This window comes from Taurulus bubalis, assembly GCF_910589615.1.
Source record: "Taurulus bubalis genome assembly, chromosome: 15".
NCBI classification, from domain to species: Eukaryota; Metazoa; Chordata; class Actinopteri; order Perciformes; family Cottidae; genus Taurulus; species Taurulus bubalis.
In genome coordinates this window covers 21,636,936-21,654,246 of record NC_136603.1, presented here as the reverse complement: position 1 = coordinate 21,654,246, position 17,311 = coordinate 21,636,936, and the positions used below count along the sequence as shown (strand labels likewise).

Sequence of the window (17,311 nt, the reverse complement as noted above, 5' to 3'; positions counted from 1 at the left end):
TCGACACAGCTTCCGACTTGCATCGCCGCGCTGGAGATAATTGTGGAAATCTACATATTGAGAGGGAGGCTGTCGTCGGGGTCTGTTCTGGAGTGGGGCCTCTTGTTATCTGCTGTAATTCATGTGGTACGATGAATATTACCACTTGAATTAGGCCATTATGCTGCCAGGTGGAGGCCAGCGGAGTTACAGGAAATGGTGATCATCATGTCATGATAATGAAGCAATTACTACAGGCGATTCACAGCACAATATTGACCACCAGGCCGCAATCATAGAACATGGCTGTTATGTCGAGTGGAATATTTATTAAGATCTAATACACCCGTCCTCCCCGTTTCTACTGTGTGTGGTTCGCTGCAGCGGAAGAGGCCTGTATAAATACATTCATCAGTCACATTGCAAATATTAATTTAGTCAAAATCAGTTTGTGGGAAAACTCTGGCCCTTAAATCATCATGTAATGTCAATCATTCTTCCGGACGATCAATAAACTTGCCTTTTTCTCGCACTAATGGTACCAGTTACATTAATGTAACTGTACACACACACACACACACACACACACACACACACACACACACACACACACATATTTTGATGTTTGTGAAATTCTGATTTAGGTAAGGCTGGACTGAGACCGTAGCTTTTTCTTGGGAGGACGGTCTCAAAACGTGCCACTTAAAAACCGTGCTTGTGAGTTTGCTGTTCAGGAACATTCACAAGGTTTTAATTTGTATTTTTGTGACAAAATCCAGATCTCACTTGCATTTGGAGTTTCCCCATATCACCACCGATAGCCAGAAAGAACTGTGAGAAATACCTAAATAGCTCTGTGATGAACCGATGAACTCTGATACATTTCACATGTTCATGGAGGAAGTGAGATAAAAAATAAAAAATGAAAACTGTCAGCAAGCCTGTGTAACATAGGTGTGAAGTCCCCGATCCGTATATGGTCTGTCGCTCCTTCGTGACATTACTCGTTTCCTTGAGAGAAATCGGCGCACCCGTCTGGATTACATGACTTCAGAGATAAAACTTGGGGCTGAATATTGCGACGGTGTACATCAGTAGATGTGTGGGAGCGGCGGAGATAAGACGTGTAGTTGAAGGATATGTGGCTCAAGGTGGATTTATTGTAGTTGCACACTACAGAGAGCGTTGCAGCGAGCGTCAGATCATCAGAGGCCATTCTGTGGGACTGAAGATCAGTAGATAGCTCAGCGTCTTTGTCCAGGATACACAAGGCAGACACTAATCTGCATGTAAAAGGCTGGAGAAGTGCCGTATACTGTGTCGGGGTTTAAGAAAATTCTGTCACAGTTTTATTTATTTTTTTAAAAGCTCTAGATTTTTTTTAAATAACCAGTTTGCAAGCAAAGATAATCTCCGTCAATACTTCATTCCATTTGTAAAGAGATGTGCTGTGACGTTGGATCTTTCAGGGATAATAAATGCAAGTGCAGATTACGCAGCAAAGTAAATGTTTTACATTTTTTACTCGCTTTTTTTACACACTAGATGTCATGCATTATGTTGCCGTGTTCTTCATACAATGATTTAAAGCAGATTTAAAATATTGCCATGAATTGCCTCGCTTACAACAATATATCATAGTACAACAGTTCGTGTCTAATGTGAAGACACTCATTTTTCCTTCGTTTTCCCACAAAAGATATTACGGCAATTTCCGCTGGTCGCATGGAAAATGAACGTCAGTCTTTGCTTAATTTAATATCTATTACACTGTTGTTGTCATTGAGTGTTGATTGTCTCATCTAATGTCTAATGTTATGCACCTTCCGCCAAGAAAAAATCCTTGTTTGTGGAAACATTCCTGGTAAATAAACAGTTTCTGATTCTGATAGGAAAAAAAAAATCTTAATTTGGGTTAAAATAACTACGTGGGTAACATACTAAAGGATCACGTGGGACGTCTAGGAATGCTGGATGAGCCCAGCCTGCTTCCAGGAGCACAATATTTCATAATATATTGACTGGTCGCCCACAAGTCATGACAAGTATCGTGTCACCAGAAGAAGAAAAAAGCCTGAAAGTGTATGAGAACAATGCATTTTTCTGGCTGTTGACAGGAAAAGTCCAAATTTGACCTCCTGTTCGGCGTTCGCGCCTCAGGAAGGCCCGTGTCTAGTCTAACACAAAGCCTACCACCCTCTTACCGCTTCTACCCCCACCCCAAACCCACCCCTCATCCTCCCCCTTTAATGCCATTGGGCCCGGGTCTGCTGCTAATGAGAACCAGTCCCATCCAGCACCACATAAACCCACTAACACACACTTACCTCTGATCTCAGACCAGTAAACGTAGTCACTGCGGCCGGGTCCCACCACTTTACAGCTGCTAATTTAGCCACACAGCCCTGTGTTATCATAACCTTTCATGTAAAAAAAGAAAGCAAAAGAAGTTGGTACCGTAGGTGCATATGGCACTTTGGGGACTGTTAAATATATAGAACACACATATATAGTGATCTAATCAGGGGAAATGCCCACCAGATGTGCCGTGGTGTAAATAGAAATATCCGGGTTGTGTTTATTGTGTGTGTGTGTGTGTGTGTGTGTGTGTGTGTGTTAGGTGACTGTGCCGAGAGACTCCAATCGATGTATCTGTGATGTTGGTTAATGGTTAATATTTGCCAGCACTTTTGCCATTTAATCCATCGTTGGTCAAACCCTAACGCCAAAACAACACGAGAGTAAACAAGTTAAAAGTCAAGCTAATAAACTGCTCTGTGGTCACATTTGTTATGTATCGACCCGACGAGACCAGGGTTTTAACTGTATGATCTTTTCACAGTATTATAACTATCCCAAAAATATCATGGAATACAGCATTACATTATAATTTGTTGTAGTATTTATTTATTTATATATATATATTTAAAGTGTTATATTAAATCAGTTACAATGATCCTTAAACGAATGAGAACAGAACCATAATAATAAACAGAATTCAAAAGTTGATTTATAGAATCGCACGTATCTATACTATGTTATTTAACTGAAGCGCTTCAGTTTCCATGTTAGCGGCACTTCCGCATGTTTAGTTTACTACCGAATGATAACATGTACTGTGTTATTTAAACGTGCGCGGTGTGATGACCGCACTCTTCATCCCTCCACCTCTGTTCTGTTCAGCCTTGGATATTGTCCCAGTACATTGTGAGGGGAAATAAGGTGTAGAGGTGATGAACATCTTTCTCAAGGTGTGCACGTTTGATTTAGGTGTAGATTACTCCCCATATTGTTGAGAGTACGCCTGTCCTTTGCTTTCTGTCCACGTATTATTATTATATAGAAAGATGTAAAGTTTTCCAAGTTTCCTTCAGTGGAACTCGGCTACATTACCTTTCTGGCCTCCAATGAAGTAATTTTTCTGGGTCAAAACGGAAAACAGAAACGCCCCCTATGCATCGTTCTATCATGTGTATGCAGGGCTGAAACAACATGTTGATTACTTGATCCACAACTATTTGGGTGATAATCCTTTTGTATTTAATTTTCCATCAAAGATTCTCTGTTTGCATCTCATCTTTGTCACGCGTGTGAGTCCACCACCCGAACATATTTCACATATTGAACATATTAAAGACTTGTTGGATACGTCACATTGGGCTCTGGGGAATTGCACACATTTGTTTTTATTTATTTTTACAGCCTGTTTTTAATGTACAGGACGCAGTGCGTCTCATCCTGTTGGCCTGTTATCTTTTCAGATGTGGTTTTATGCTTGTTTTTTATGTTTTATTTTTTAATGAGAACAGAAGAAGGTTTTTGTGAAGACGTTTGCCTCCTGTAGTTTCCATGCCAGGATGAAAAAAAGATGCACCTTTTTTTTTTTAACCCCTTATTGCCAGTTTATTGTAAGACAGAAAGTAGCTCTGTGGACTTAAGGGAGGAAAGGCAGAGTTTTGGTCTCTCTCTCTTCTCGTGTCTTGTCTCCAGCCAACATCAAGGCGCCTCTCCCGGTTTTCTGCCCTCATAATGAAACGCCCTTCCTCTTTTTTTTTTTTTTTTACTTCAATACATTATAATATATTTGCCTTTTTAAGTGGGCACTTAGTAAGTTTCCCCCTGAGCGGAGTACGCACAGAACAGACAGCCGTCTCTCTCTCTCTTTTTCTTCCTCTCTCTTGTAGCTTTTTGTCCTTGAAATAACTGTGAGCTCTTCCATTTGTCTGGCGTCAACCTTTTGCCATATTTCACCCCTTAAGCCTTTTGTGAGCACTCTTCCCGGTCTCTCTATACCTGGAGGCAGTGAACTGCTGGGAGCAAGCTGAATTGGCTTTTAACGGCCCGCTACAAGCGCGACATCTCAGGGCAGATTAGGCCTGATTGGGACTGGAGGGCGTGTGGGAGCGTAGTTGACGGGATTAGGTGGCTATTGAAGTGACTTTCTGCTCCTTTTCTAAGAGAACGAAAGACAAGAAAAGAGACTCATTCATCCAACCCCCTCCTCCCCTTCCTCTCTTTCTTCTGTCTTCTTTAAGAGGACACTAATTACAAATATGATCCCTCGAAGGGCTTCTGATACCCGGCGAGGTTGGATGGATGGCGGGAGAAGCTGTTCCTCGACGCTTCTGATCCTCAACATTTAGCCTCTCATGAAGGCCGGGTGTTTTCGGAGGCCAGATTATTGCCAATAATTAGGACGTGTGCGCACTGATTGTGATTATCGGTGTGCGGATGAGAGGGAGGCCCACGGGCCAAAGCCACTGCTCAACTTTGTGTGAACTTTATTGACCCGTGTGCATGTAGATGCATGTAGGAGCATGGCAACAACCGGTCGACCTCTTATTTCATTGCGTGGCAATCCGAGTAAATCACTTTTACACACAAATAAATATCTTGATGCTCGTTTTGTTTGCCTAAATCGCTCAGTTTCGGTCGTTCGCTTAAATATACATAAAGTAGGTATCCATTATATAATACCATATGTTACCATTTTATATATATATATATATAGGTAGCCACCAAAAATAGTTTGTTGCATGGTTTTCTAAACTTGTAGGAAGCGTCCACTGGAGAGCAAAGAGCATTTGAACGAAGCACCCAAAATGAAGAGGGAATAGAGGTAACTGATACTGTGACGCTTTACTCGGAGCGGTTGTTTCCGACGCACTTAGTTGAGTAATGTAATTGCTAAACGACTTGCCTTCTGTACTGCAACCCGAACATTTCATTGATTGTAGGTGAAAGTCGTCGGGCCGGCCCAGCGTTCGTAGCTATGTTCATAGATGTCCCACGAAATGCTGCCGCATGGTGTCTACGTAATCGTGGACAAGGAAGTATAAAGACCGCCAAAGCCCACGCAGGGCGGCAGGGAAGTGGAGGTGGATGGATCCAACGTACAGAGACCTGTCAATCACAGTAGACCCGCCCTAAGGCATACTCTGCTTCATGGTCGATTTGACTCTAAATAGACCATCATTTACATGTGAAACAAGAAGTCAACAGGGATTATTTGTCAAGTAACTTCCTGTACTTATGTAACAGAACTTCTGTAGGCATTCAAACCCAAACAAGGATCTTTTCCTAAACCTAAGCCTATACCTAACTTAAGTGTTTCACGATCTATTCCATCGAGTAGTTCCCTGTGAAGACGGAGGTTTATTTAGAAAAGACTGTGACGAGTGCCTTATACGTCTTGAATCATCCATTACTGTGATACTCAGACTCAATACATTTTGAAGTGCAGCACATTGTGATTGACACATTTTGCTCTAATTCATTTATTTTATTTGACTTATGTTCGTCATTGTGTGACTAACAGAGCAGCAGCTTCATCTATGAAGTGGATACCTATGGATGGAATGAAGGTACAGCATTTTGGCCAAAACCTGCACCACAATACCACGACAGCACTCCTGTCTGTATTCCCCAAACGAGACTGTTCCCATGACTCAGCTGCAGCCACTGTGCTGACACCCTTACTCACTCACTTCCTGCCCGGCCTCGATATTCAGCAGTGTGGCGGCATTAGCATATGAGTGGCTCAGTGTTTGGGTGAGTTTGTCCTCAACAAAGGCCGCCAGAGCACAGGTCAGCGTCTCTCATCCACTTCAATGGACAGCTGAAGGGCAAACAGAGCTCCGCAAATGAAACGTTTCCAGACTTTCGCTCCAGTCTGGAGGAAGAGGCCTCCTTTCTGGCTCCTCGCCCTTTTAATGATAAAATAAAACACTGCCGAATATTATGAAGATGAATGCAGCAACAACCTTTGATTATTCCTCGCCCTTAGCCCTGTATGGATGCAGTGTGTTCTCATGAGTAATGTATGCACCAAAGACGTGTGTTCCTGCGACTCGATTGTGAAATGCACACATTGTGTCCGTGTGCTCAGGCGTGTTCATGTTTGTGTCGACAGGGAGGGCGGTCGGCTCCTGCCCGCGGCTTGGTGGGCGCACGGCGAAACTCGGCGGCGTTCTCTCCGTCACTCGGCGGGCCCCTCGCCGCGCTACACCCCCCGCAGGGCGGTGCTCTACTGCCCCGGCAACGACGAGCGAAAGCTGAGGAAGCTGGCGTCGCTGGACGTCGACTGCGCCGTCCTGGACTGCGAGGACGGCGTGGCCCTCGGCAAAAAGGTACTTTAAATACACGCAGACGCACGGTGGTGAACGCAGAATCTGCACGAGGCACAGCTGTGCGATCCTGACTGAAGGAAAGGGGAGTGGATCGTAATCGAAATCGGGGACAGGTGCTCGGTCTTAATCATGGACAGGAAAAGTAAATGTTCAGAACGAGCATGTTATTATGATGTGCATAAAGGCAGTGCCCCCCCCGTCCCTCTTATCAGACTCCTTTTTAAACAAGGTGACCACGTCCCGCTGGGCGAGCAGCGGGAAAGCACCAGATGCAGCAGGTTAAAAGCATTCTTCCCCCGCCCACGCGGCCGCCCCATTGGCTCGGCCGAGCTGCCCATGAAATCGTGATTGGAGAGTGGGATAAAGAAGGGGGTCCCGGGTAAAAAGAAGTTAACCAACAAAGGTTTTTAAGTCATGATAATAAAGATGATTGACATGGCTGCAGGCTGTTCCTGTAGGAGACAAAGGCAATAAGACGATGGCCCTGTGTGACTGACCGGCTAAAGCTGTGACCCCGCGATGGAGCTGGCGGATGTCAGAGCTTCTGTCTTTATTACGTGTGAGGGGGAGGGGCAGTGAGGAGAGGAATGCAGCGCTGAAGCAGCCATTCAGGCTTGAGGAGAACCCAGACGGTGGATGTCGGCCTGTCAGCATGTGACAGGTCCACCGCGTCTCTATCCTGTTTCGGCGAATAGCTTTTGATTTTGATTTTCTCCCACCAACCCGCTCATTTCACTGAAAACACAAGACATTATTTGCAGCTTTAACGTCTTGAATTCTAGGAAACTTGTGCATTTTGAATATGATGGGATTCATCTTCTATGTTAGCTTGTGGCTTGTACCTGTGGAGGATGCCATTTAGGCCCAAATAAAGGCGGAAATTATATTAGCATATTCTTGAAAAAGAAGTAGTATTGCTCCTCAATCACCGTCCCTAATATCCACGCTGCGTTCTCCTCCTCAGCAACACGCAGCGCAACGCACGGCATCCCATTTCAGCCGGGTTTCCTTTTTGACACCATATGTCCACGTTTAGCTTTTAAAGACCCCGACACTGTGTGCAAAAATCCTGCAACCTATTATGTGGTCGTCAGGTCATGCTGCGTAATATAGAAATGAGTTATTAACTCAATAACATAATGCACCTTTCCTACTGGCACCCTTTCTTCACTTCCCACACTCGCAGCTTCTTCCTCCACTGCGGCAATTGGAAATCCATGGGGGTTGTTGTGTAGTTATAGCTTCCCTTAAGATGATGTTTTTGGTCCCTGTTGGATGGTGTGTGTGTGTGCGTGTGCAGGAATACCAGAGATTTGTTTTGGATATTAATTTCCATGTTTTGAAATCAATATTGTATAATTTGTTTCACTTCTAGCAAGGTGTTCAAAAATATTATATAAAAAAATGAAATGATTGTCTTGATTTGTCTTCTTTATTTGATATATTGGAGGATATTTTCTCATTAGATGCATTTGTCCATATTTACTAAAAGTTCAACAATATATGTAATATATGTTTCATGTTGTTTGCTGTTAAGAGATTCAAAATAAGAAGTGAGGAAATCAAAATGTACACGAATGTTCGCTCGTCCTGATTGAAACGTAGTCGAGTGAAAGGGATCCGTCTCACAGAACAGATTCTGTTCTGATTCTATTCTACGTTTCACATCATGTGTTTAACCGTGAAGTTTATTTTCTTAAACGTGACTGCGACGTATTTTTATTACAATGTCGGCGCCCTACACAGCCGCACTGTTCCTGAACGCCGATGCTATATTGAAGCTGTTGCGGCTAACGCGCGGCTAACGCACGGCTAACGCACGGCTAACGCACGGCTAACGCGTAGACGATGTCAAATCTGTTTTATTGGACATGCAGAGAGATTATTGCCCGGTGAAAATGTTGTCTTGTTTTGGTCATATAATAAATAATAAAAAACACTTAAGTGAAACCAGTAGAATATGGCACCAAATGAAGAAGTCACTTCTAAGGAGCTAAGCCGCTAACAAACCTCCGCTAGTCTGCTGAAGAGGACATTTACCTCTAGACACCATGTCATTTTGGTCTTTAAAGGTCTTTATTTTATAGGCAAAATTCAGGAAATGTTGTGTTTTCATCGGCAGTATCTTAGACTCAGAAGAAGATGACGTAGGCCGACGTTTGATAGATTGTGCCCACATGCTGTCCACACCTCACTGAGCTCCAAAGTCAACGCCAGCCCGGCCACCTCGGCATGTGGTCTTGCCGAGATGATTGGATCCCATTTTGAGCGAGATCAGATCTCGGAGCCTTACAGACTTGACCTTTCATGCGTCCGAGCATGATCGGTTAACAACAATTCTTAACCACAACCAGCACTTCCACGCCATGTCATTCTTTAAAAAAATTAAAAGGCGAAGGTCTATGAAAACACAAGAGCGTATCGATAATTATTCCTTCCCCCTCAGCTGTTCACCTATTGACCTCTAACCGCTGATCCAGACTTGAGGTCAGTTGTTGGTCAATAGATACAGTAGCTGCTACACTCCTGGCATCTTTCTTAGTTTCTACATCAGTGCCTGAGAGCTCATAACATGACACATTCCCAAGCTGGTGAAAGTGACAACACTCCTCTCAGTAGATGGAGTGCAGCCGAGAGCCCCGGACATCCCCAGAGGCTTCTGACTTACTGACTGACTGAGCAGGTCTTGACCTCTGATTAGGTTTGCTTGTGTACGCATTTAGGGCTTTGCGACAACTTAAACACGTGACGCTGAGTGGAGTGGTTGACCTCATTAAGGCATCTATTTCTAGATCATTTCATTCCAAAAAAAAAAAAGCGGTGCCCTTCAGAATTGAGGGTGTAATAGTTGGGATATCAGTTGTATTGCTGTTACTCACCTCTCCTTGAATTCAAGCTTCAATAAACCTTCAGCATTGAGGTTATATGCTCCCAATATGTCCACCACAGCTCGCATTTCCTAGTTTTTCCTCGTGAACCGGTAAACACATTTAATGTGAAAGATCCCACATGAACTGCTGGCTTCATGTAAATCTGACCCACGTGTTGCAGGACACTTTAACATCTGCCCGTGTGCGTAAGCACTCGGCTGAATTGAAAGATTGTCCCTTACGGTAGACTTTCTCATCATCCTCCATGATGTCTAGTCAAAAATATTTCCCTTCCCCTCCTAGTATGTAAGATTAAGATCTGTTCTGGGACCAGCGGCATTGTAAATACACAAGATTTAGCTTTTACATTGTGAGGCGGTCTTTGGACTGGCAATTTTTGACAGCGTATACCGTAGCTGCGATTTATATTCGCCATGGCGACCTCGCAGTCAGCACTGTGTGTTCGCCAAGAGATGCCAGGCCTCAACAGTGGTCTCATAATGCAAGTCCTTTTTTCTCTTTTCCCCTTCTTTCTTCTAGGGAGCGAGAATAAAAGCAAAGCGGAGCCTGAGCTCGCTAAATGCCACGCGGAACCGCTGTTTTGGTAAAAAGGCAGCAAAGGGTTATGGGTACGCGTGGATAGGCCTTAAATGGGGCTGCTGCCCACAACCACCCTCCTATTATGTGTTCACTAATGTATTCTTTTCATTATCTGTCACCTTCACCTTAAAACAGGGAAGGATATTCATGACAAAAAAAAGGTACGCCATGAAGGTCAGTCCACCCCCTCCCCTTGGAAAGAGAAACCCGGCGGTGCCCGCTTTAATTGCCTGCCGCCTTGACTCCAAAAAAAAAAATGTCCGCGCTCCAGCTCGGCTGCTTACGAGGCAGGGAGATGAGATAAAGGAGTAAAGGGTAGGAGCCACCTAGAGCTTGCTAACTGTCACCACAGACCCGGAGGAGGAGGAGGAGGAGGAGGAGGAGGAAGGAAGACGAGGCTCACTGCTCTAACACTCTTACACATATCATCATATCTGTATGATCAGTGGGGTGGAGGAAGAGGGAGGGCAGGTTGAAACCCCGGAGCGGAACTGACGGCTACACCTGTCCTCTCTCCTCCTCTCTCCCTCGCTGTCTTGTTCTCTCTCATTGTCCCCCCTCCCTCGCCCGGGGTCAAGATTGCTTAGCTCTCTCTCTCTCATGTTATCTCACTGTCTTCTCCGTGCCCTATGGTCCAGTATTCCTCCCGGTGTTTTCTCTTTCCCTCTTTCTCTCTCTCTCTCCATCTCTTTTCCCCACATGGGTCCCTCCATCCTCCCTGACCCGTCACCCACCCTCCCTTGCCTCCCTGCCGTAGAGATTCCCTCCTAATCCCTGGAAGTTTGGAACTAATGAACTAACTGCTGAGCCGCTGCCACGGAGCTTGGTCCCAAACTATACTGTACTTCACACTCGATTTCCTCTCCAGATGGCATGGTGGCGCGGCCGAAGCGACGGGGAGCAGCGCTCACACACCAGCACGCGCCCGCAAATGCACACGGGTACACAAGACATGCAGAACGAACACACACACACACACACATAGACACATGCGGACAGACATTTACGCACAAATGCACATGCATGCAAGCGCATACTCGTATTGTTACAGTCTGCAGCTCACTGTGCGTCAGTCGAGTGTGACGGAGGGCCAGTGTCCTGTTCCACCATCAGTGCATTAGAGAAGCAGGAACACTTGTTAGTGCTTAAAGCGAGTTACTTCAATATTTGTCCCTCCTGAAGGTGTTTAATCCATACAAAAGTAAGAACTGAGTAGCAGTAGCTTTTATTGGGCCCATGTGGAAGCCAGAGACCGTTCACTCCTGGATTTCACAGTTTTATGAGTACGCGGATGTGATTACAACCACCAGACATACACGATTCGCCATGTTTAATTGATGCAATTTGTGGAAAATCGTCAGGCTTCAAGCTGGCGGCAACCTCCGTGTCTGAAATGTGGAGCCAATGTGGAAGTGTTTTAAACCTACATTATTTCTAATGGCCATCAGCATTCTTTGTAAAAAAAAGATTGTATAGAAGATAGGTTGAGGAAAAGAGCGTCTACTTGACTACCGAGTGACTCGACCTGACCTCACCTGACTAGCGCTGCCATGACCAGGCAGCAACCTCCAGTTCTGAAGAGTGAAGCCAATAAGGACGGGTCTTCAACTCGTATTCTTTCTAATTGCCAGCAGGGGGCGACTCCTCTGGTTGTATAGAAGTCTATATAAATGACTCTACTTCTCTCGATTTATTCCATCAGTAAACATTGTAAACATGAGTGTATGTCTCAATCTCTAGTTTCAAGTCTTCTTCAATACTCCTGGCAGCTACGAACGTGTCTCATGTGTGTGCGGTTTGCTCAAAACAACAATGGCGGCTGCAATAGCATCAGTTGGACAAGTAAAGAACCTCACCGAAGGCTTCTCTTTATAGAAAAATAAGTTTCCTCTCTTCTCCAAGTCGGCAGCGACAAGAGTTTGATTGGCAGATGGTTCATCCAATCACCTGCCAAGTATCTTTTGAAAGTGGCTGCCCTTTTTCTTTCCAAACAGTTTCCAACGACTGTTTCTCAGTGGGTTGTGTCACAAACTTACCGGCGCGTCAGGTTAACTTTGATGGTTCTTGTCAGCAAAATTACAGCAACTGGAGCTTAGAAGAAGAATTTGTTTGATTGCAGAGATTGCGGATGTCTTTTTGAGCAGTCTTTTCATCAATAAACAGTTGTGGAACTGCTGCCTGTAACAGTATGCGCTGTGTACTGCACGGCATAGAAGCTCCTGAAAGTCATTTTTAGCTCCCAATAATCTCCCGTGTGGTTCCCATAAAGCGGCACCATGAGACCACAGAACACAATTGGTTGAGAGTTAAATCCACACCTCCCGCCCACAACCTCAACAAAGAATAACAATTATAAACGTCACAAAGGCAGCATTTACTTTAGGTTTAATTGTATTCTACGGTACAGGTGTCACGTATCCCCTGTAGTTTAACATTAACTCTCACTTCTTATGCAAGAAGAGGGCGATCATGGGCCAACAACACTGGTCTATTGAGTTCAGAGCAAAGTGGAAGTTACATTTCTTTCATCCTTTTCTATTCTTTTTATGAAAAGGCGTTTCTGTTCCTGGCTTTACTTTGAGTTTCATCACAAGAGAAGCTGTTTAATTCATGAAGTTGTTAACCCCGAGTCTTTAACCCGATGTCAGGTTGCACACACACGATAAGACCCTCTCCCTCGGAGAGGATGACATTATTACGCTCTCTTAACTCTCGCTGGTTGTAGCACGGTGGACGTGTGAGCCATGGTCTATGCATGAACCGCGTCTGACACCAGAGATGTTTCAACTTTACATAAATTATGCAGCCAACTGTCTAAACTGATACGTGACCTCAGTTCAATGCTCGCCGTGTTATTCCAGAGGACACTGAAAGATCCGCTCTCCGTTTAAGTGGATTCAAATGACTAAACTCTTGACAGAAAGAGCTCTTGGGAAATAATGTTAGCCAGTTGAATTATGAATACTGAACATTTGTGTTTAGTGTGTGTCCGTGTGTGTGTGTGCGCGTGCATTTACGTCCGTAGGCATGTTCTTATGTGTGTGTGCGAGCGAGCGTTTGTGTACTAGTGCGCTCAACACCTCGGAGGACCCTGGAGACCGGAGAGAAACTGCCAGTCAGGCGGCCAAGACTCACAAACGGGATGTGAGCCGGCTCAGCCAGAAAATGGACCCCGACCCAGCCAGATCAGAAAAGACCCGCGGATCCAAACCCGTACGGTCGGCCACGGCGTGTGTGTTAAAGAGTCGCGTGTCGGGTATCGAACGAGGGGTCAGGGTGCAGAGGAGGGCGATGACAGCGCTGTGGTTAGCGTTCGGCGTGGAGAGGGCTGTGGCTTGTTGTTGGAAGACACAAAGAAAGTGATTTACAGGGGTGGAAAGTGGAAACTTTCAGATAACAAAATAAGTCGCAGATTAAATTTGAGCTTCCTCTTTTGGAACCCGCACTCGTGCAGCCGATCCAGATACCAGATAGGGTTTAGGGCCGGGGGCGTGGGGGGGTCGGAAAACGCTGAGGCGGCGGAGAACAGAGAGGCCCTCTCTCCCTCTCTCGTTATCCTGTTACACTCCGGTGTTTTCACTGGCAGCGCCGCGGCCCGCGCCGCTCGGTGCTGCGTGGGCCGCGCAACGCAACACTCGGAGAGTAAACCCCCAGTAGGAGGGGTGATGATGGAGAAGGCGATGAGGAGAGGAACACATGAAAGGATGGGGAGGAGGTGGAGGACAGGAATGGAGCAGATGTTGGCGCAAAAAGGGAGGGGAAAGAAAATAAGCAATGCTAATCACCTAGATTTATATTGTTCCGGCTTATGGCACGTTTAAATGACGGAACCCCAGCTAGCTGTTTCATCTTCCGACACTAATAATACAATATAAATGAAAGAAGGAAAATAATGTTGTACATGAAAAATACAAATTATGTTGAGCAAGACCCATGAGTGTATCTTGCTCAACATCTTGCTCATCCCTAACCCTTTCCATTTCTTACTTTATTGGTCCAAGTAAGAAATGAAAACATAAAAAAATATAAAAATGGGATTAATTCAAGTATAATACATATCGTCTAGGATTTACTTTATTAGCAAAAAGAAGCGCCGCATTCAGCTTTGACCAGAAACGGTGTCGTTGGCCATTTGTCGACATCGCACCACGTTTCCACGCCTTCCTCACCTCATTAGCATCGTGGTCACGTTAACGGACATCATGACACCAAGTCCGTCCTTACAAGGACTTCTTTTCCCTCAAATTAAAGCATCTTCGCTTTAATTTGCCCTCCAAGCACATGTAGCAGATTCCTGGGTTACAAAGACTGCGATCCTGAAGTCATGAACAACGGCTTTGCATCAGATTAACTAATAAAAATGTGCAGAAATACGTTAATGACGCCTTTTTTAAATGGCGTCATTAACGTATTTCTGCATATTTTAATTAGTTAATCTGGGCAATTTAGTAAAATGCTTCTGAGTCTCCATGAAGATGGTTTTGTTCCTTTGTGATGTCGTCTGGGAAGGTTAGGAAATACCGGGATGTGTCATCCTGTCACTGTTTCACTAAGTTTTGGAGTCCAAATATATGATTTAAATTTAAAATATTAATTGTAATGTATTGAAGCGTTAGTTTGAGCCTGCACATGTAGAGTTTAGCAGATGATGAGTCTTTATTCCTTCGTAATCTTTGACTGCCTTATTTACTTCACTCCAGCCGGAGGTTGTATGTTGTAAGCCAAATGTAAGTCGCTTAGAGACCTCAAAGAGTAATTACATACTTAAAATCAATAATTGTTTAAAGATAAAGCGACTAGAGATGTCAAGCGAGGCGTAATTACTCCTCTGTTAGTTCGGGGGAGTCGTCGACGGCTGTACTGGGAGTTGCAAATGAGACCTAAATCGCTGGGAAACAAACTGATGCATAATCACCGACGAACAAAAGCTCTAAATCATTTTACTTATGCAGAGAATATACTAAAGATACCGACTGACGAGCCTCGGGAATTCATTTCCCCCAAAACATTGCGGTGCAGCTCGTGAGGAACTGTAACCAAAGAGCCGTAATGAGCTCCTTTCATGGCTAATTAAAGTGAATAAACATTGCGTAATAACTCGCTGTTCCTCCACCTCAGGCTGTCAGGAGAGCCTGCTTGTCATTGCGGGTCAAAACTGATTTCCTCCTCCTCCTCCCTGCTAGTTACGTCTTGTTGTCAGTCCTGACAGGGTAACGGATAACGCGACTGACGGCAGTGAAGGCCCCAAATCTCCTTTCTCAGTTTCTCGACGTAGCCCTGAGTTAGTCAGTCATCTCACTCCGGCTTTCTGGAGTGCAGCGTGCCACTTGTCAAAACCCATCGTGGATGACTTGAAGCCTGCTAACACACACACACACACACACACACTCTCACACACTGACAGAGACGGCGAACAAATGTGTACACAGTCACACTTCAGGCAGGCAGCGCTTCACCCGCCGTAGTCTACAGCTCATTTTAAATGGCGTCGCGAGTCGCACAGCGGGACGCAAAACGCCGGGAGAAAATAGAAAAAAAAGTGGGAAACCGAGTGCGCTCACTGTGACTCGTGAGTTTCTCCTCTCCTTTTCACACGAAACTACACAGGCTCCCAGAATAAAAGACACATCACTCTGCTGTCTGAAGGCAGTATGCCAGCGATAAAAGGTGCGATCTTCATGCGGCACGCGCTGGTTTTTGAGTGCGACGCTGACTCGTTAAATTCCTCTCATTAGTCTGTTTCTCAGTCTGTTGATGCCCAGAAAGTCTTTTTTTCTACAAGCATAGGTTCCACCCCTTTTCTGGTGTCCGTTCTAAAACACATTTCCTGCCTTGTTATCTTTCCTCGCCTTCTATCCAGCACAGACGGTCACACCCGCCGCCCCGTGATGTAATTGAAATTGAGAGTGTGAGTCTGCGCCCGGTGAGTCTGTCCAGAGGCAGCGCTTTGACGTCGCTGTCGCTTCGAGCTGCGCGGCGGCAGGGCCGGACATCCGCCATCCATCGCTGGAGAAGGAAGGCCGCCCCTCCCCATCCGCCAGCGGGCCGCACGCGCATCCAATTGGACGCCGCCATGTGGCGTCTGCAGGGCCCTCGCCCGGGCCCTGAGCTGACCTCGCTCTTCGGAAAGGTCGGCCTTTTACCGCACTTGAGGAAAAGCCTCTCGTCCGATTCTCGCCCTTATTACGGCCCCTGCCTGCCCCGGGCCGACTGCCCGCCCGCCCGCATGCGTGTCAGCTTCTAATGATGAGGATGATGATGGGGAGGCGGGGGAAATCAAAGAGGAGATGGAGCTGACGCCGGGGCGAGCGCTCCATGGGACACCAGGTGATTGGGGAGGGAGCTTTGAAGCAACTTGTTGGATGGCTGTCCATTAATGTAAAATATCTGCTTTTCAAAGGGCTTTTATTCAAGCTCCGAGTAGCGGAGCCCATAGGGGTCAAGGTGTCTGTCGGAATAATATCTCACCTTTCCACAGAAAACGAGATAAAAGAGAGGACACCGCGCAGGCGACCCGGCCTGCTCCTCTTTTTTTTAGCCATTCCCCGGCGTCGCGGTTTCAGAAATGCCGTCGAGAAAGAAGAAAAGCGCACGAGACGATTCTTGCAAAAGAGCAGCGTCCGGTTACATTAGAATCATTTGAATGCACACAGAGGCTGCGGCCCTCCGCAGTCTATTTGATCCTGCGAATATAAACCATGCTTTTTGATTCTTTCCGGATCGCTGTTTACTTAAGTTCGGTCGGGAATCAATGTGACTTACAATGTGGCGTTACGAGGCAGCAGATCAATTTTCTCCAGTCCACCGTGAACCGGGAGGGGACAGACAGAATGTAATCCTCCAAGTAGCAGGTTTATGAACGAGTGAATTACGGCTGCGTAAAGCGCCCCCCCATCCGTTTTAAGTTACCGCGCTGCAGTTTTACGGGTCCGTCTCGGCGAGAAGCGGCGGCGCGGCAAACGAAAAAAAACCGTCATCAAAGAGCACAGCGCTCTCATCGGGCGGCGGGACAGTCCCTCTTGTCTCGTCCAATGAAGGCAGACGGCGGGGGACGCTGACGACGCAGCCCGCTCGTGACCCCCCATTAAATCCGTGCAAATCTTTGATATGTACTTTGATACCGTATTTTTATTGATACTGGAGGGGCGTTGGTGATATCAAGTACAGTTCTGCATTCCAGGAGATCAGAGCGAGGGCTGTTTTGTCTCAGAAGCTCGTCCCGTGACCCCGAGG

The 17,311-nt window shown here is 45.8% G+C and overlaps 1 protein-coding gene across 1 annotated transcript in view; it reads left to right on the top strand.

The window, feature by feature from the left end:
• Positions 1-17,311, top strand: part of clybl (citrate lyase beta like) — a gene marked incomplete at its 5' end in the record, with an annotated part of 59,963 nt that overhangs the window by 28,508 nt on the left and 14,144 nt on the right. Inside the window, one exon of the mRNA XM_079231400.1 lies at positions 6,392-6,608. Coding sequence (XP_079087526.1) covers positions 6,392-6,608 — 217 coding nt within the window. The remainder of the gene's footprint in view (positions 1-6,391; positions 6,609-17,311) is intronic.